The sequence below is a fragment of the Xyrauchen texanus genome, chromosome 3 (assembly GCF_025860055.1).
Source record: "Xyrauchen texanus isolate HMW12.3.18 chromosome 3, RBS_HiC_50CHRs, whole genome shotgun sequence".
Lineage (NCBI taxonomy): Eukaryota > Metazoa > Chordata > Actinopteri > Cypriniformes > Catostomidae > Xyrauchen > Xyrauchen texanus.
In genome coordinates this window covers 57,074,082-57,095,002 of record NC_068278.1, presented here as the reverse complement: position 1 = coordinate 57,095,002, position 20,921 = coordinate 57,074,082, and the positions used below count along the sequence as shown (strand labels likewise).

Genomic DNA, 20,921 nt, shown 5'->3' with positions numbered 1-20,921 from the left:
TCCAACGGAATATCAGAGTATGCAAATTATTATAAAAATTTCTTTGGCCAGGCAGTGTACTTCTATCGGGAAGATACGCAGGCTTGAGTGAGGTTTAAGATGCTATTTATTTGATGAATGTAAAACAGAAAAGTAATGTCTCTCTTTGGCGTAGGCCCCGTCTGGTGGTACGATGGAGTTGTACTCGGAACCATAATAACCTGCCGGAGATAGGAGGCAGGGGCGAGGAGCCTACCCCCGTGCGGGACGGGGCTCAACTGGTGGTGGTGGGGTGGTGGAGGTTGCCAGTTAGCACACTGAAACAGCAATGTGATAGATTGTGAGCGGACTTATCAAGCAATGGCTTACATGCGATTGGCTAAGAGTTACCCAGCTATGGATGTGATGATGTACAGCTGCTAGTCTTCCCGCTAGAACTACGCTGCTCTTCCATTTCTTTAAGAAATGCAAGAACAAGCCTGTATTCAAAATCATGAAAATAACTACTGCCAGCAGAAAAATACAGGCACATGCATATGAATCTGTTGCATTGACATTTTGTCAGCATCATTTGAGCTGAAAGCTCGGATCGTTGCTGATGATGCAGTGGCCCAAATCGCTGGCAAATGCTGATGTGGACATGAAGCAGCTTTCCAAGAGTCTGGATGGACTGGATAGATGTAGAGAGCTTCTGAAAAACATGGTCATAACCCTTCATGCAAAATGTGACTAATGAGATTATTGTTTCTTGCAGATATATTTATACACACACTCACTTTGTTGGAGAGAGCGAGAGTAATACCTGCATTGAGTGGTTTCTTGTGTAAAAGCGCTAATACACACACACTCACACTTCGCTTACAATATCCCCTAGAGAATGGCAATGTCAGACAGGCAGGGAACACCGTGTGCTTTTCTTTACAATACCACTATTAAAGCTCTTCAAAAACCCCTCTTCCAACTAATTACCTTGCAGTCTCTCTTTTCGCATCAGCTTAGAGACCAAAGGCCTCATGTTTGCACAAATCAGGTTAAATGCGCACGTCAGGATTTCTTTCCAACACATACATCAGGATATTTACTGTATATATAGTTATATATATAAACTTGACTTGAAAAGGTTTATACAAATATTCCACGTTGTCAATTAATATGAGGTCATAAAAAAATGCATTTACAATGACTACGAGCTTTTCTTTAACTTGACTTTTAGCACTGGGGATTTCTAGAAAGTAAAGTCTTGTTAATATATATATATATATATATATATATATATATATATTATTGGGGAGGTTGGCCGGAGAATCGGGGCAGCGGGGGCGGTATTGCACTCACTCTATCGCACAGTTGTCACAAAAAGAGAGCTGAGCAGGAAGGCAAAGCTCTCGATCTACCGGTCAATTTTAGTTCCTACCCTCACCTATGGTCATGAAGGCTGGGTTATGACCGAAAGAACTAGGTCGCGAGTACAAGCGGCCGAAATGGGTTTCCTCAGAATGGTGGTGGGCTTCTCCCTTAGAGAGCTCAGTCATCCGTGAGGAGCTCGGAGTAGAGCCGCTGCTCCATTGAATCGAAAGGAGCCAGTTGAGGTGGTTTGGGCATCTGGTAAGGATGTCCCCTGGGAACCTCCCTAGGGAGGAAGACCCAGGACTAGGTGGAGAGATTACATCAGAGTGGAGTTTTAGAGCCAATTCATGGATGGGGATTATTAGGGGACCATGATTGAGGGGAATTTGGCCAGGACACCGAGGTTTCACCCCTACTCTTTACGAGAAGTGATCTAGGATTTTAATGACCACAGAGAGTCAGGACATCGGTTTAACGTCTCATCCAAAGGACGGTGCCTTTTTACAGTATAGTGTCCCTGTCACTATACTGGGGCATTAGGACCTACACAGTCTGTATGAGCATCCGCTGCTGGACTCCCTAATACCTCTTCCAGCAGCAAACGATTATACAGGAGGTCTCCCATCCAGGTTCTGACCAGGCTCAGCCCTTTTTCAGTAGGCAATCAGTCTTGAGCTACAGGGTGACATGGCTTCTGGCTATATGTAAATATATGCAAAATAGCTTCATCAAGGCATTACTAAATAAAAATGAAATGCTTTGGGGCAGCTGTGGCTCAGGTGGTAGAGTGGGTCGGCCACTAATCGCAGGGTTGGTGGTTCAAGTCCCATCCCACATGAAGCTGACATGCCAAGTGTCACTGGGCAAGACACTGAACCCCAAGTTGCTTCCAATGGCAGGCTAGCACCTTGCATGGCAGATCTGCCACCATTGGTGTATGAGTGTGTGTGAATGGGAGAATGAGATATAAAGTGCTTTGAATACCACTAAGGTTAAAAAGAAGCTATGTGAGTGCAGACCATTTACCATTTTTTAGAATATCCCTATTATTGTGCAGATTCTAGAAGTGGGATTCAAACTATCATGATTAAGATATTGATTAAGAAAATATTTTTATTAGAATGGAATCGAAGGTAACACTTACATAATATTCATCATTTCATTTTGACTTTAAGAAAATAAGAGTGAAAAAACTAACAAAAAGTATCGCTATGTTTTGGTTGGCTAATATCAGAATGGAAGAGTTTGTGTTGAAATCCGACTTTGGTGTCTTTGGACATTGTTGAGATTTCTTCTAAAACCAAAATCCTACTAAATACAAAAAAACAAAACAACAAGCTTGACCTTCAATACCAAGTTAAGCACAATCATTGTGCATCTCAATAACATCAATAAGGCAGTGAAGCCATTGGTTCCCCTCACAGAAGTGTCATTCTATACTATAATTACACTGTCCAATCTCACTCACTGTCTGAAAGCTTTCCCCGTCTCACAGTGTGATCCACATTCCGTCTCCACGACATCAGCCAATTCTGGCTTGATGCTTCCTGCACGGCTGAATCAAATCTGCTCTCCATCATTTTCCAGGAACATCCTTCATTATCTGATCATGATCTCAGGAATCTTATCCAGTCATTATTTGTAACTCGCCCCTTTTCACTTCTTACTGGTGGATAATCTCAGTGTCTGTGTTTGGAATGGAATACTAGCAAAGCCATAGTGCACAGTACTGTGTACTGCCTACTGTTCACTGTTTAAAAATCAGTAAGCGTAATGCAACAATAAACATTTCAAACATCAGTATGTTATATTGCTGTCACATGAGCTCACTGCGTTGCATATTTAATTCAGCAAGTGACATCCAGTTATCTCACAAATAAATAAGGAATATACAATACTGTCAAATATGGAATAAACTATAAAAATGTCAACTTTTGGCAGTCCAATTAAATAATGGGTCAAGGAGGAGTTCAAATGTGACCTTCTGAGCATCACCATGCTTTTTGAAGAGTTTTGGGTTCCATTTTCAAGCTTGCGATCCTCTACTGTATGTTTTGATATATACAAGTTATTTCTGACACACAGAGTCTATATTTGACAGGCTGACATGACAGCGATGCCGTACCAAGCACACTTCTAATGTCTGTGCCAGTGAATTTAGATGTCAATAAACCCTGTATGTCACCAACACCTAATAAATGGGTTATTCTCACAAAAGGGGCGCATTTCACCTCAAAATGAAGAGAGGAAAAATGACATTTTGATGAAATAAAAGGAAGCCTACTTCAGGACTGTTAAGATTTGTTGAATTTTGACATATATTTATCAGGACAATCAAGCACATTTCCCTCCCTAATTGTCATTACCATAATACACCCATTGATTTATTTATTTATTTTTTGGATTTTTTTTTATATTATTAATTCCCCTTATTTTTAATGTTGATTCTCATTCATATTTTTACTGTACTACAATAAAACTGCCTTTTGTTCATACAAATCTGCATAAATTTAAATCAGTAAACACATACTTCCATGATGCATGATGATTTTAGTATATCATTTTTATCACTTTACATTAATTATAATGAGATTTCTTTGCATTATAGTAATGCAAAAACCTTACTTAATTTTTATGAAAATAAATGTCTTAATTTCTGACATAATAAAGAAAAAAGAGAATTTAATTTTATTGCTTACACTACTAATAATGAGATTTTTTTTACATGACAGTAATGATAATTTTCAGGTAAATTTGCTTAATTTTCATATAAATTATGTCATAATACAAAAAGATTTGATTTTGTTTTATTGCTACTAATAATGAGATTTTTTTTGCATTACAGTAATCAGAATTTGCAGATAAATGTGCTTAATTTTCATAAAAACAATGCCATAATATAGGAAGATTTTATTTTTTATTGCTTTACTTATAATTAGATTTTTTACATTACAGTAATGATAATGTGGAGGAAAACATGCTTAATTTTTTTATTTAAAAAAATTATGTCAAAATACAAAAAAAAGGTTTTACTTAATTGCTTTAATGATAATATTTGTTTTTATTAAAGTAATGAGGATTTGCAGGCAAATGTGCTTAATTTAGATAAACTTTAAATTTTTGTATTGCTTTACACTAATAGTAAGATTTGTCATTTTTTTTTTTTTTTGCTTTATAGTAATGAGAATTTTCAAGTAAATGTGCATAGTTTTTATAAAAACGATTATTATTATATTATTAATATTATTATTGCTTTACACTACTGATAGAGACTTAATGATAATTTGGAAGTTAATGTGCTTAATTTTTATTAAAATGTCAAAATTAAAAAACAATTTTCTATATATATATATATTTTATTATTTAAATAAAAAAAAAAAAAATATTCAGTTTGAAATATAACTTGAACATATAATCCAGTTCTTGACAGGTTTTCGTGGGATTCACTTAAATACTGTATGTATGGAAATTATTGAACACCCTTATAAAATACTCATGTCTTACAGACGTCTATTCTGCGGACCCCTGATATTGAGATGTCTCATTCTAAGAAGAATGTGAGTTTTTCCCACAGATGCGTATGATGCTGTAAATTAGGGCAAATCTTGTTAATGCCTCTTTATCAAATCCAGCCCACCCATATTAGCTCTTTTTCCCTCCCTGGGTACAACTCCAACCCACACAGAGGCACATAATTTGCTGCAAAGCTTCAAAAGATGCTCTGCTCTTAAAACCCTTAAAATAGAGGCTTTGATTCCAGCCCCATACTTAACATTTCTCAAAAAAAAGAGCATGTTATTCGTGTAAGATGGTGTTAATAAAAGACAGTGATGATAGAATGGGGTAGAGGAAGTAATCTTACGTCCAGACACTGGTCCATCCATTCTCAGGAGCAGAGGAGAGGTAATTAGGACTGCTGGGAGGGACAGAATGCTGCTCAGATTCTCAGCGGGTCTTTTTTTCTGAAATGATTTATCTGAAGGGGGAAGATGCTGGAACTGCAGAGAGTTTGATTCTCTGGACTCAAAAACTCATGCATGAAACTTCACTTTTTTTCAAAATATAAAGTTTGTGCGTGCACAAAAAGCAGAATCCGCATATGTACAAAAAGTTTTTCGGATTAGATAGCCTACTATATTTAAAGTTCTCATTCATGTATGAGGGTGTTTCTTCAGCTTTAGCCAATTTCATGTGTGAGGGCTTGGTTTTAACACTATAAAGCATTATACGTATAAGAAATAATGATCAGATTTTTATTTTGGTGGAGTCTGTGGTTTAATTAAAGAAATCTAAAGTCTGTATGTGCTGCACGCTTCACAGGTGTTTGGGTGTATTCATTGTAATAGAAGCCGGATTCACACATTCACTTTGAAGCATGTTGCACATGCAGACTATACATTTTTTTTGATTAAATTGCAGCCTTTGAAGTTTAATAATCACAATAGGAGATTTCGTGATTTGAATTTGTAGGTGAAAGTTTACCCAGTACATTCTTATGCTAGACAGTATTGGCTTTTGGTATTGGAGCTCAGAGTTCACGCATGTGACCTTATCGGGTCATATGTATCTGGACATCCTGCTCTTTTTGTATCATAATAACTGGTAATGTAAAATAATAAGATCTTCAAAATGACAGAGCAGGCTGCATAGGTAAAAATACATAACTATAAATATCACTTCCCACTTTAAATAAATCTTATGAAAATGATCTGTCAGTATTTTCAAAATGGTGTTTTTGGCGGTGGGCATGACTGGAATGTAATGATGATTGAGAGATATACCTCAAAAGCCTTTCATATCATATATGATACATGTGCATATATGTTGCATATATGCAACTTTTTAATGTCAGTGAAAACATTTCTGACCATATATCAGATTTCTGTACGGGTTGGCATGAATGCACCGCTTACACGTGTGAGTTACAGCCACAGCTTCTGATTAGCGCTAATCTCACATGCTAATCTGTAAACTGCTTAACCGAACACTTTTGCTGACATTAATCTATGGATTTATGACTGTATTTACAACATAGCCTGAATCCTGACAAGTCCCTGGCAGACAAGATTTACACTGTTTTCCGCTGATAAAACTGACTTGCTCGGGCAAACGACAGCCTGGGTTTGATCAGCTGAGTCAACTCGACTGATTCCAATTACGCTAAAGTAATGTTTGCAACGCCTCCTGTTTAACCACTCAAAGTCACATATGGCCTCGAGGGTTTTGAATGAGCCATGTCCATTTTGCATTGGTGGCGGTAACGTTGGCAAGCTATCTGTCCTCTGGAGCTGATTTTTAAACTCAACAACTGCACCGGAGTGCTGTTTATCAAGACAAACTTTGCCTCTTAGAAATGTAAATCTGTAAATCTGTTCGAGTTACTCCTTTCTGATGGAAAGTAGCATTCATTTGCACTTGAAAGGGCTTTTTGATTCCAAGGTTGTAAACAGCATACGTGTGTAGTAAAGAGAATGAACAGAGGTGTGTGTGTCCCAGGTTACAAAAGGCAAAACCGTAGAGAGTAGAAATACCAAGAGCAAACTTGAGGACAGCCTTGTACACACTAAATAGCCTGTAGAAGAAGGACCTTTGTTTTAGAGGCATCTTTATTTACCAGTACACAACTGGGGCTCGCATCTTTGAATATTATCAATAAGTCAATTTCACTCAGCCAATATGTTCATGACCGAAACAAGTCTTAATATTCTTTCTTAAAGGGATAGTTCACCCCCCAAAAAAATAAATCTCCCATCATTTACTCACCCACTTGCCATCCCAGATATGTATAAGATTCTTTCTTCAGCAGAACACATTTGAAGAAAAACAGAAACATGTCTTAGCTCAGAAGGTCCTTAAAATGCAAGTGGATGGTGATCAGACCTTTGATGCTCCAAAATCTCAGACAGTCATCAAAAACGTCATACATACAAGTACTCCTCACTGCAGACTGTAGCATGATGACGTAGTGGATCTAATCCCATGCATATTGGATTTTAGTGACGTAGTGGATCTAATCCCATGCATATTGGATTTTAGTGACGTAGTGGATCTAATCCCATGCGTATTGTATTTTAGTGATGAAGTGGATCTAATCCCATGCGTATTGGATTTTAGTGATGAAGTGGATCTAATCCCATGCGTATTGTATTTTAGTGATGTAGTGGATCCAATCCCATGCATATTGTATTTTAGTGATGTAGTGGATCTAATCCCATGCGTATAGTATTTTAGTGATGAAGTGGATCTAATCCCATGCGTATTGGATTTTAGTGATGTAGTGGATCTAATCCCATGCGTATTGTATTTTAGTGATGAAGTGGATCTAATCCCATGCGTATTGGATTTTAGTAATGTAGTGGATCTAATCCCATGCGTATTGGATTTTAGTGATGAAGTGGATCTAATCCCATGCGTATTGTATTTTAGTGATGTAGTGTATCTAATCCCATGCGTATTGGATTTTAGTAATGTAGTGGATCTAATCCCATGCGTATTGGATTTTAGTGATGTAGTGGATCTAATCCCATGCGTATTGGATTTTAGTGATGTAGTGGATCTAATCCCATGCATATTGGATTTTAGTGATGTAGTGGATCTAATCCCATGCATATTGTATTTTAGTGATGTAGTGGATCTAATCCCATGCGTATTGGATTTTAGTGATGTAGTGGATCTAATCCCATGCATATTGTATTTTAGTGATGTAGTGGATCTAATCTCATGCATATTGGATTTTAGTGATGTAGTGGATCTAATCCCATGCGTATTGGATTTTAGTAATGTAGTGGATGTTTTAATGCACATGCGTATTCACATTTTAGTGTTTTGTTTTATTACTGTAATGTACTTAACGGTCATTAATACAATATATATTCATATAACACAAACACACGCACACACACACACACGCGCGCGCACAAACACGCACACGCACGCACACACACACACTTATATATTAGGGCTGCACAATTCATAAAAATTGCGGAATGACACTGTGCGATTATTATCCACAAAGTGCTCCAACGTTTTAATTAAGTTCATAGATAAATCAAGCTGTTTGCTTCAAAGTCTATGCACGCTGCTCTGTCCTGTCTGTATTGTGTATAAGCATTATTACAGTGTATTTAGAGTGGTTCTGTGATCCACAACTCTGAACTCGTGCTCAGAGTAACAGATGTTCTGAACATGACATTACAGTTTGCAGCGAGAACATTCTCCATCCATACAACTCCACTGGTTAAGTTAAAGCCTTCCAAAGCGAAACAATCAAATATTTAAGTATTTTTTAACTATAAATCATCGCTTCCAGTCAGCAGCAATATACGCATTCAAGAGAGGGCGGAGTTCACGCTGTCTCTCGTGAGACGTATTGACGTCGGCAGGCTATTGACGTAATGTCACGTTTTTCTCTTAGTTGAGACATCCAGGATTAGCACACAAATGCCCCATTGTGGGTAAACATAGAGATACAAATATCAGAGCGGAGTACTGAAGAGGGGGCGTTTGAAATACCCAAATGGGGCGATGACGTAACGTAAAGTATTCCCAACTAGAAAAACACAAGTAGCCCATATTTGTCAGGCCATAAACAAACATGTCACTACTACAACCACGAAACTAAAAGCTACTGAGCAACTTACAGATGCCAGAGCATTAAATAACCTTATTACAAAATATGTAATGCAAACTAGCCTAGGCCTACATATTCGAAAACTCGACTCATCGATATCCATGATATAAATATGTCTTAGACCACCAGAAATATGTTTTAGATACACCATTTCAGCGGTTTAACCGTGAATACAGACAAGTTAGCACGACAGCACCATCACCAAAAATGTATTGTGCCTGCTTTACTATTTACACATTGTGACACACATGCTCATTGTGACTTGTTTAACAGACGCATAATGTTATTGTAGGTTAGAAAAGCCTGAACCACCACCCGTGACAAACAATAACAATACTGTGAAATAACCAACTAACAAAGACCAATTATCTAACCTTATAAAACATGAAAAAAATAAATGTCAGCATACCTTTAGCATACTCAGTAGAGTTGCAGTCTTCTCTTCAATGAGACCTCCTAGGTAGTATCTTCTTCCATTCTTCCTTGAATTTTCTAATCAGGTCAGGTCATTCTCAAATGCCAGATGGATCAGATTGGCTTTCCATCTAAGCAACATGCTGCGTCTGTGCTAATAAAATACGTTCTTCAACGTTGAGAAATAGTTCTCACTCATAGCAGTTGAGGGCCCAAATGTTTGAAGGCAGTCAGCACCACTGGCATGGCATGGAATATGCTGGAGTATTTTGCATTTACATTTATGCATTTGGCAGACGCTTTTATCCAAAGCGACTTACAGTGCACTTATTACAGGGACAATCCCCCCAGAGCAACCTGGAGTTAAGTGCCTTGCTCAAGGACACAATGGTGGTGGCCGTGGGGCTCGAACCAGCAACCTTCTGATTAACAGATATTTGCTTTAGCCCACTACACCACCACCACTCCGACTCTGATACAAATTGGCCCAGAGTCACTTTTTCGTCCAGACCTGTGCATCATGTTTGCAAAAACTGATGTGCAACGGTGAACTGTGACTCCACCATTTCGGTGTTGGTTAAATCCAGTAGTGGTTTCTTTTTCCCCGAATCCAAAAAGTTCTCAATTCCAGGGTCCAATGCATCCAAAGCTGCCATGTACTTGCTATTATGTTTGCTGAAATGCATGTCCATTTCTCAATTAGAGTCAATAATGCCAAAAACAGCCACTTGCACTCCTGTTCAATGTTCACTTCATGCTGACCAAGACTCTCGTTCACAATGAAGCCTTGTAGAGACTTTCTGGCCTGTCACTGGCGTTTTGGAGGTGCAGGAATCACATAATGTGCACCTACACGGTCAGCCCACAGATTTGCAAACTCAGCATCCATTTGTAGACTTTCAATGCAAGAACAAGCAATTTGTTTGTGCCGAATTGCCATGATTTGTTCAGCTTGCAGCATCCTATTAGGTGGGTCCATTAGGCTAAAACCTTTGTACATCACACAGGCAAGATATTTGAATGTCATCCTGTGATGCTTGCAATTGCTAAAATCATAGGTTGTGAAAACAGAGTCACTCCCACCAAACTTCCGACAGGGAAAACAAAAACAGAATCTGCTTGCTGTAAATATTCAAGCCAGTCCCTCTCCTTGTACCAATTTGCCGACAACGATCGCTTACAGTCATTTTTAAGCTGTTGTTTCTTTGGAAACTGCTTGCGATGAATCTGGGCTGGCTTGTCATTGCCAAGGTCCTCTGGCACACTTGATTGTGATGGCGAGTCGTTGCTTTTTCCAGGCTGAGTGGTAATTGAGAGTGACGGATGCAGGCCTGTGTTCTCCAGACTGCTTGTATGGAGCCCAGGACCAGAGCTAGTAGCAGCTGATCTAGGTTCATTCTTTTTAATCCATTTCTGAATTCACTGTCCATATAAATAAAATGCAACCTTCATGCAATGTTCACACATTTGTTATTTTGTGGCACAGGAAGTTCAAAACAGCGTAATATAATGTGAGGCAACCAATCAAAATGTGACTTTGCGTAACAGACTGCCCTTAACTAAAATATTGGTATTATAGCCTAATATTAACACTAAAACAGCGGTACACTTTGTGTTTTTTTTCAAAATCCCTATTTCATCCTTAAAATCCCTTTTCACGTTCATCTTAATTGAGGGGGCGGGATAGTCTGGGGGAGGGGGTGTCACCCCCTAACGCCCCCTCGTGATGCTGGCCCAGATAAATACAGATCTGAACCAAAACCAACGAAGCATCTGTACAGTTTTCCTCCCACTCAGCTATTCCGGGTGTGCTGCACGTGGGTCTGCTCTCACGTGAACATGCCAACACTGCTGCTGACCGGAAGTGATGATTTATAGTTAAAAAGTACTAAAATATTGATATTTTTCACACCAATAGCGATCGTTTCACTTAAGAGGACATGTATTTAACCAGCAGAGTTATATGGATAATGTTTATGCTGGCTGTTTGTTCTTTTTGGAGCTTCGCAGGTCTGAGGACCATCCACTTGCATTTTAAGGACCTTCTGATTTAAGATTTTTTTATATTTTTCTTCAAATGTGTTCTGCTGATTAGGGAAAGTCATGCACACCTGGGATGGCAAAAGGGTGAGTAAATTATTAGAGAATTTTCATTTTTGGGTGAACTAACCCTTTAAAGGTGATGTGTGATTGTATTTTTTGCATCCCAGCTTAATATGCAGTCAACTATGGCCACCTCCACACTAATATGTCTTCTTTTGAAAATGGCCTTCCATCCACACTGAGATGCAATTTCTGTCCAGCAAAGACTGAGATTTTCAAAAACACTCTCCCGAGTTGATACATTTGAACATGCTTTTTGTCATGTGACAAAGTCAAGTGATCCATTCAACCTGAAACAATCAAGATGGTGGCCCATGTTGTAACGACACTGTTGTCCTACTATCCCATTTGATAACACTGTTAACGATAAATGTTACTTTGTACAACCATCACATTGCATTTCCTCAAAGACGTTGGGAAATTTGCTTCAGAATTGCTGTCCGGCAGCTGAAACACAAGGACATTTGCACTTCATACCATACATGGAAATTACGTAGGGCCATGCTTCTTACGTTTTGTTTTTTGTCAAAAGCAGAATATAACGTGATTATATCAAATGTCATGTAAACTCTGTTTCCTTGCTTTGTTGTATTTTTTTAAATGAGCTGATTTTTGAGAGTAATTAGCATATTGGTGTGCATGTAAACATGCTCAATGACTTTAATTCACTTTCACACAAATCACTTGTCTTTCAATTATGCATGTGTAACGGGATCCAGCTGATAAATAGCTGTGCAATGTGTATAAACCTCACTCTCCTGACCTCAAGAGGTGCACTAGCGACTGAGGCTAGGGGCTGTAGCCTTTAGCCTCCTTGTTAGCACACCCGCCTTCCATGCCGGAGACGCCGGTTCGAATCCCGTATGGAGCAGATAGAACAGGAGCGTCACACATGCTTTCCCTTTAATGTCTGCTGTTTGCTCTCAGGATTGTCCCTGCACACTAAAGAACACTTTGATCAGCGGGCATATCTTACGAGCTGTTTGTATGATCTTGTCTATATGACGCGGCTTTTGAGCTTAGAGCATGAAAACGGTTTAATGAGATATGTATGAAATATGGGAGTACATGTTGTCCCTGTTTGGGTAATGGCTTGTAGTGTTATTGTTCATACTCGTGATTTTATGATGACTGTCACTTTAAGCACACAGATGTTTTTAAAGTAGTTTCTTAAAGTAGAGGAGAGTCTAGTTGTCAGACTGGGAAGTCACACAGACTCAATAACTATACGTGTCTAAGTCAACTGTCCAATTACACAAATGTGTGTTTTCTCCAGTGGTTCTTTTGTATGTAGGTTCTAAAAAGATTATGATTGAGATCTGGGGAATGTGGAGGCCAGGGCAACATTTTGAACTTTTCATGTTCCTCAAACCATTCCCGAACAACGTGTGTAGTGTGGCAGGGCACAATATCCTGCTGAAAGAGGTCACTGCCATCTGGGAATACCATTGCCATGAAGGGGTGTACCTGGTCTGCAATGATGTTTAGGTAGGTGGCACATGTCAAATTGATGTCTACATGAATGGCCGGACCCAGGGTTTCCCAGCAGAACATATCCCAGAGCATCACACTCCCTCCACCGGCTTGTCATCTTCCCACAGTGTATTCCTGGTGCCATCACTTCCCCATTTTCACCCTTGTCAAAGTCACTCAGTTATTTACTCTTGCCAATTTCTCCTGGATTCAACACGTTGACTATGAGAACTGATTGTTCGCTTACCATCTAATCTACCCAAACTATGACATGTGGCCTTGTTAGGAGATGATCAACGTTATTCGCTTCACCTGTGCGTTGTCATAATGTTTTGGCTCATCTGTGTACTGTATATACACATTTTGCATAAAAAGGTAAATATTAAGTATATATTAAATATTACTTCCATATGAGCAATTCACGCTTGAAGTACCACCTGTTTTCTCCAGGGTGCAGTATGCAAAACTCACTGTATTCTGTATATATGGGATTACATTTAGTAACAAATAAAACATGTACTGCCATCATAAGTACTCACAATTGTACTTTAAACAATTAAATAATTATTATTTTTACAAGTAGTAGCAGTATCAATTTTATTGTGTATATATATACTCACTGGCGGCCAAAAGTTTGGAATAATGTACAAATTTTGCTCTTATGGAAAGAAATTGGTACTTTGATTCACCAAAGTGGCATTCAACTGAACACATGTATAGTCAGGACATTAATAACATGACAAATGACTATTATAATTTTAAAGAAATGTTCAGAACTTCTTAAACTGCTTCAAAGAGTTCTCATCAAAAAAATCCTCCATGTGCAGCAATGACAGATTTGCAGATCCTTGTTATTCTAGCTGTCAGTTTGTCCAGATACTCAGGTGACCTTTCACCCCACAATTCCTGTAGCACTTGACCTTTCACCCCACACTTCCTGTAGCACTTGCCATAGATGTGACTGTCTTATCGGGCACTTCTCACACACCTTACAGTCTAGCTGATCCCACAAAAGCTCAATGGGGTTTAGATCCATAACACTCTTTTCCAATGATCTGTTGTCCAATGTCTGTGTTTCTTTGCCCACTCGAATCTTTTCTTTTTGTTTTTCTATTTCAAAAGTGGCTTTTTCTTGGCAATTCTTCCCATAAGACCTCCTGAGTCTTCTCTTTACTGTTGTACATGAAACTGGTGTTGAGCGGGTAGAATTCAATGAAGCTGTCAGCGGAGGACATGTGAGGCGTCTATTTCTCAAACTAGAGACTCTGATGTACTTATCCTCTTGTTTAGTTGTACATCTGGTCTTCCACATCTCTTTCTGTCCTTGATAGAGGAAGGTTGTTCTTTGTCTTTGCATATATAATAATTAAAGGATAATGACAATTGGGGGAGGACAGGTTAAAACAAGTAGGTGCTTAGTTGTAATGAAAATATTGTAACGATGCAAACATTTAACCATTTTTTACTGTTCTTTTAAATTTGACTCGGACACATTCTTGACAGCTTTTGTTAGATTAATCTGTCTAACGGAAGATGACTGTAATATACAATTATTTTTCCAAACTCATATATAGCAAATTAATAGACAGCTTTGAGATGGACAGTTTGTCATATTCCAGATGGCAACTATTTGCAAGATATCTAGAGTTATTCTTGTATTATTTAAAATGTCTTAATGCCTTTGGACAGCATCATAAGCAGGCCACCTCTATCCACCAATTTAGATTGATTTCAGTATGCTTAAACATGAATAAAAGTGTTTTCATGGCAAAACACTGCTGTCGCTTTTAGCTAAGTATTTCCAAAATTCAATCAGCCCTCAGTAACAAGACGACCAGTTAAAATACACTAGTGCTGAGACTTCATTACACTGAACTCTGGGAAAAGCCTCTGTGATTTTATTGGAAAAGCAATATTTAAATAAAGCGACGTAGAGGTCTATCAAGAGACAGAACACATTAACCTACTTGTCACAATTGAGAGGTGCAATTTACTTTAACTGCAACGCCTCTGGAACAAGTACCTCATTTTCCGCTATGATATGAAAACGTTGTTCAGGTAGGGTGTGTGAAAATTAGAGATGCTGTCTTACATATAGCCTATTTAAATCAAAACCATCGTGCAAGGGACCATTTAATCAGTTTGTGGTTAGTCTTAATGGGGTTAAGCATACGATTTCATTGAGGGTTCACTATCGCAGGTGCATTCAGAGGATCAGGAATCCACAGATGACGTGATGGTGCATCATTTAAATTAAATGGCATTTGCTCTGATCTTTGTCATGATAATAATATTTGTTTTGGCCAACAGAAATTGTGATTAATTAATACAAATTCTAAACATATGTGGAAATTTGACATTTATGAAAAATCAGTCATGGTTCAAAGTTTTGGTTAAAATCTACCCTCATTATATAGTTAGCCCTTGCCTGAATGTATGCCAGTGTGGCTTTTATTTTGTTTATTTGTTTACTAAAAAATGGCCAGGTCATATATCAAAATCAACAGAAAGTGATCTATAAATATAGATTTATTTTAAGTATATAAGAAAAAATTCAGTTGTCATTACATAATTTCCGCCCATATTCTATTTACCATAATAATTTATTTTTTACTATTTTACAGTAATACAAAGATTTCTTTTATATATATATATATATATATTCTTATATACTTAATATAAATCTATATATTTTTCCACATTACAATAGAATCGGGAAAGAGGTTTAAATTACCTTAACTGTCATGAAAATAATCCAACAAGGCCAACATTTATTAATGGTCCGACAAATAGGCTTAAAGGGAAAGTTCACCCATAAAGGAAAATTCTGTCATCATTTACTCACCCTCATGTCATCCCAGATGTGAATGACTTTCTTTCTTCTCCAGAACACATACTAAGATTTTTGAAGCTCTGTAGATCCTCACAATGCAAGTCAACAGGGTCCAAAACTTAAGATAAAAAAAGCACATAAAGACTGCATAAAAGTAATCCATACGACTCCAGTGGTTTAATCCATGTCCTCAGAAGCTATATGATCGGTGTGGATGAGAAAAGACATTTTTCACTATAAATCTCCACTTTCAAACAGCCCTCCTATGTGCGTTCATGACAGATCTTCTTCTTCTGCTTTTTGGCAATTTGCATTCTTTGCGCATATCGCCACCTACTGGGCTATTTTGCAAATATGACTATTATTTTCTTTTCCTTTATCTCTCCCTTTTTTTCTTTCTCCTCCCTGCCCAGTAGGTGGCGATATGCACTTAGAATTTGAATCGCCAAAAAAACAGAAGAACTCTTGTCAGCTCGTATAGGAGGTCTGTTTGAAAGTAGATTTATAGTAAAAAAGAATATTACTTAAATATTGATCTACTTCTCAACCACGCCAATCATATCACTTCTGAAGACATGGATTTAACCACTGGAGTTGTGTGGATTTATTCTATGCTGCCTTTATCTGCTTTTTTGAGCTTTAAAATTTTGGACCCTGCTGACTTGCATTGTATGGACCTACAGAGCTGAGATATTCTTCTAAAAATCTTCATTTCTGTTCTGCGCACATCATACACATTTTCATTTTTGTTTGAACTATTACTTTAATATGCAAAAAATATTTCTAACCTTTTATTTTTGATTTATATTTTGATTTTGGGGTGACCTGGGCTTTTCAATACGTTAATTTGCAAGATTTTACTAGACATGGCTACAAATGTCAATTAAGGCAATATCTTGCATTGCCTTCTCAAACCACCTCAAACACAAATACAAGACAAACAATGTAGCCATTGCAGAACTCACACTTAAAATAAGTTATTCTCTATACAATTCTTTTGAGGGATCACAAACAAAATGTACACCCAGTAACACATTCGTGAGCACATTATGAAGCCACTACACCACAGCCTCACCGCCATATGGCATCAGATTATGAAGTGATAAAATGACCCTGTTGTATTGAGGACTTTGACCCGAGGCGAAACAAAACCCATCTGTAACATCAGAGAGAAACTTATACAAAGACACACACACTCAGTACTCTGTACTTTATGATCCAAAACATCTCTCTCCTCAAACGAATGATTCGCCCTGAAGCGTGAGGAACACTAAGACAATCATGTGTTCAAAGGAAACCATGAAGACTTTAGGCACAGTCCGCGCGCAGTTTTTCAGCGCAAAGAACTGTGTCTAACACACCATTAGTGTTGGGTAACTTACTCAAAAAAAGAAAAGAAAAGCAATCCACTACTGAATGCTAATCACTTCTCCAAAATTGCAATCACATGACTAATTGCTTTACCTTTAAAAGCTGCACTCAGTATTATTTGTGTTTATGTTGTGCTGACACCATAGATGCAGCATTAGCAAAAACAGAAGTTCTCTGTCACCGATGTCATTATAAAAATGCGCTATATGAGGTTAGCCAGAATTAATTCCACAAGTGAAAGTGTCCAATTATGGGGGATTGCTTGAGAAAAAACTGGTTAAATTCGAATGGTCATATGATCTCAACATGGCAGAAACAAGTCCCAACTTGTTTTATTTTGTATAGAAATACATTATAACAAGACTTCATTGGAAAATGTAGTCTCCCAGTCCCATGCAAAGCATGTTGTGAACTGGAAATCCCCTGAAAAGTTTCATCCATTCATTGATGAAAATCAATTAATATTATTCACTTAGTACCAACATAATTGGATTAGGTGAACATAGATGGACTGTACACAATGAAATAAAGTTGAGACCAAATGCTAAAGAATTGTGTTGCATTAGCTCCTTTTAAATGAGTGAACACCACCTGTTAGAAGTCTGAATCTGGGGCCTGGGTAGCTCAGTGGAAAAGACGCTGGCTACCACCCCTGGAAATCTCTAGTTCACTAGTTTGAACCCCAGGGTGTGCTGAGTGATTCCAGCCAGGTCTCCTAAGCATCCAAATTGGCCCAGTAGCTAGGGAGGGTAGAGTCACATGGGGTAACCTCCTCGTGGTCACTACAATGTGGTTCGTTCTCAGTGGAGCATGTGGTGAGTTGAGCGAGGATGCCACGGTGGATGGCGTGAAGCCTCCACATGCGCTATGTCTCTGTAGCTCAACAAGGCACGTGATAAGATGCGCAGGTTGACGGTCTCAGACATGGAGGCATCTGGGATTCGTCCTCCGCCACCCGGATTGAGGTGAGTCACTACGCCACTACGAGGACTTAAAAGCACATTGGGAATTGGGCATTCCAAATTGGGTGAAAAAGGGGGGGAAAGCCTGAATCCATTTGAACGTTTCATAACAATGTGATCTTATTACTTTTTGATGACTGTATTGAATATCACTGGGACTTTATGCAATATAATTATGTTCTCATCTTAAATGTATTAATTTGATTTTAAGTATACTGGATTAGTATTTTCAATAGAGCCACTTTCCCTTTTTCTCAGAGTGTAAACTGATACCAAGAATCTGAAATGCAATAATTTACTTTTTTTTTTTACTAAAAAGTAATTAGATTACAGTAACTCATTTTGTAACTCTTTTCAGTGTAACCACACCTCATTTCTATGTCAATTTCGGAATGGAGAGTTCTGGCAAACTTGATGTATAATTGCCGCAAACATGCTGGAAATTCGCAACTTATTATTTTCACATGCAAATGAGCTTTGTGGCAAACACTTCATGGTCGCTAAAGGGTATTCTGCAGGTTCACCACTAGCAGTGAAGAGCTGCAAACTTCTGGCAAACATTTGCAGTGAAATGCAAACTAATTTGCATGTGAAAATAATAAGTGGGAAATATTTGGCAAGTTTGCAGCAAATTTATCAGAAGTCTAGATTTTTTGTAAGGGATTATGTACATTGTGCACAAGTGTCGAACGTGTCCATATAGGCTAGTTGTCAAGAGTAACCTTTATAAGGCTAAAGCACTCGATATAGGCTAATGGTCAAAAGCGTATACTTTAAAAAGCTGAATAAGTCTGTATAGGCAAGTGGTCAAAAGAGTCAACTTTAAATGCTAAAGAGCTCCTTATAGGCCCGTGGTCAAAAGAGTATGCTTTAAAAGGCTGAATCAGTCTGTATAGGTTAGTGGTCAAAAAAGTCAACTTTAAAATGATAAAGAGCTCCATATAGGCTCTTTATCATCTGTGGTCAAAAGAGTATACTTTAAAAGGCTAAATCAGTCTGTATAGGTTAGTGGTCAAAAGAGTATGCTTTAAAAGGCTAAATCGCTTGATATAGGCTAAAGGTCAAAAGAGTCAACTTCAAAAGGCTGCAGAAAAATTCTGTAGTATTCCTGAGTCTTATAAAGGGTTAGTTCACCAAAAAATGGAAATCCTCTCGTGATTTACTTACCTTTAAGCCATCCCAGTTGTGTATGACTTTCCTTCTTCAGAAGAACCGAAGTGAAGATTTTTATCCATAAATGTAAGCGAATGGGTGCCATTAGACTGCTGAATATTTGACGGTCCAAAAGGCATTTTTAGGCAGCATAAAAGTAATCCACAAGACTCGATAGGTTTATGTAAAAAAAATTATTAATAATCAAAACGTTTTATCTTTAAAAAAAATTGGTACCTAGCAAAAGTGGATTACATTTATGCTGCCTAAATATGCCTTTTGGACCATCAAATAGCCAGCAGCTTGATGGCACCTATTCACTTGCATTTTATGGACAAAAACAGCTGAAATGTGCTAAGAAAAATCTTTACTTCGGTTCTGCTGAAGAAGGAATGTCATACACATCTGGGATGGCTTAAAGGTGAGTCAATCATGAAGGAATTGTTCCTAACAGTTCCAGTAAAGTATTCCCGATTACAGTAGTACACTGCATCATCCAGTCAAGCACTCAGAACTTGCTTGCAAAATGGGTAATTGTGTTGCGCAAATTGCATTTAGCAATTTTGGGGTTTTGCACCGTTACCAGAATTATATAATTACTTAAGTGTATTGGGTACTAAAACAACACAGACAGATTTTAACTACACTATTAGCGGGCACAATTCTTTCATAGTGAAATCCCCTCTCAGACTATTGGTTTCTCACTCTCCGAATTTTCCACATTTGCACACACACTCACACACAATAGGTGTGGAGGTCTGAGATAGAGGATGTATGCGATGGAGTGGAAGAGTACGGTAGACACGTTCACCAGCCATGTGAAAGAGACACTGATAAGAATTGTGTGTAAGACAATTGCGCTACAAAAACAGCCTTTACATTAATTGGAGTCTCTCCCCTTTCTTTGAATTGTGTATACACATCTATGTTTGTTTATTTGTGTTCGGTGTTGCAGCCGTGAATGTTTGACAGCTTAGCTTTTGAATGCTTATGAAGCACACGGGTCTGTGTGTGTGTGTGTCAGGTGCGTGTGTTTGTCTGTATGTGTGTGTGTGTGTGTGTGTGTACTGACGAGGAAAGTGTATCAAACCAGTGGACGTTGGGGAGTTATTGAGTGATGCCCGGTGGAGCAGAAGGGAACTGTTGATGGATTGCTTCTACAAGAAACTTCCAGAAAAAGGCCTGTTGGTTGCATGCTCACACGAAGATGGATGCAAACCACACACACAAATAAACAGACACTGTTTACAGCACTGAAGGTGATACAGTTATTTCTGTCCTGAGCGAGACTTAAAATTGTTATTTTTCATTTAAGCGCTCTTGTTTTGTTGCATTGCATCTATTTTAATTGGAGTGATCTAAATATGTTGCACTACACTGATTTTAATTTATAGGGATCTAGTTGTGTTGCCTTGCATTTACTGTATTTTAATCTGAGCAATCTAGTTTTGTTGCATTGCATTGATTTTAATTGCAGCAATCTAATTTTATTATGCCGTGTTGATTTTAATTGGAGCTGTGGAGCGGAGTGGGGCAGTGCCGGGCTGGAATGTTGCACGCCCGGACCCCAATCGGCCTGATGGGGTGAGCGAGGGATAAAGGCGGCCGGTGACGACGGTTCGAGAGTGAGAGAATTACGGGCATATCCGTCGTGTGT

The 20,921-nt window shown here is 38.2% G+C and overlaps 1 protein-coding gene across 3 annotated transcripts in view; it reads right to left on the bottom strand.

Moving 5' to 3' along the window:
• LOC127622923 (mucin-5AC-like) overlaps positions 1-20,921 on the bottom strand; it is a 184,120-nt gene that overhangs the window by 2,909 nt on the left and 160,290 nt on the right. The window contains exon 4 of one of the 3 annotated variants that reach the window (XM_052097114.1): positions 14,221-14,269. The exons of the other annotated variants lie outside the window; for them this stretch is intronic. Coding sequence (XP_051953074.1) covers positions 14,233-14,269 — 37 coding nt within the window. The 3' untranslated portion in view covers positions 14,221-14,232. Of the gene's footprint in view, positions 1-14,220; positions 14,270-20,921 lie in introns of those variants that run through there. 3 annotated transcript variants of the gene reach the window in all.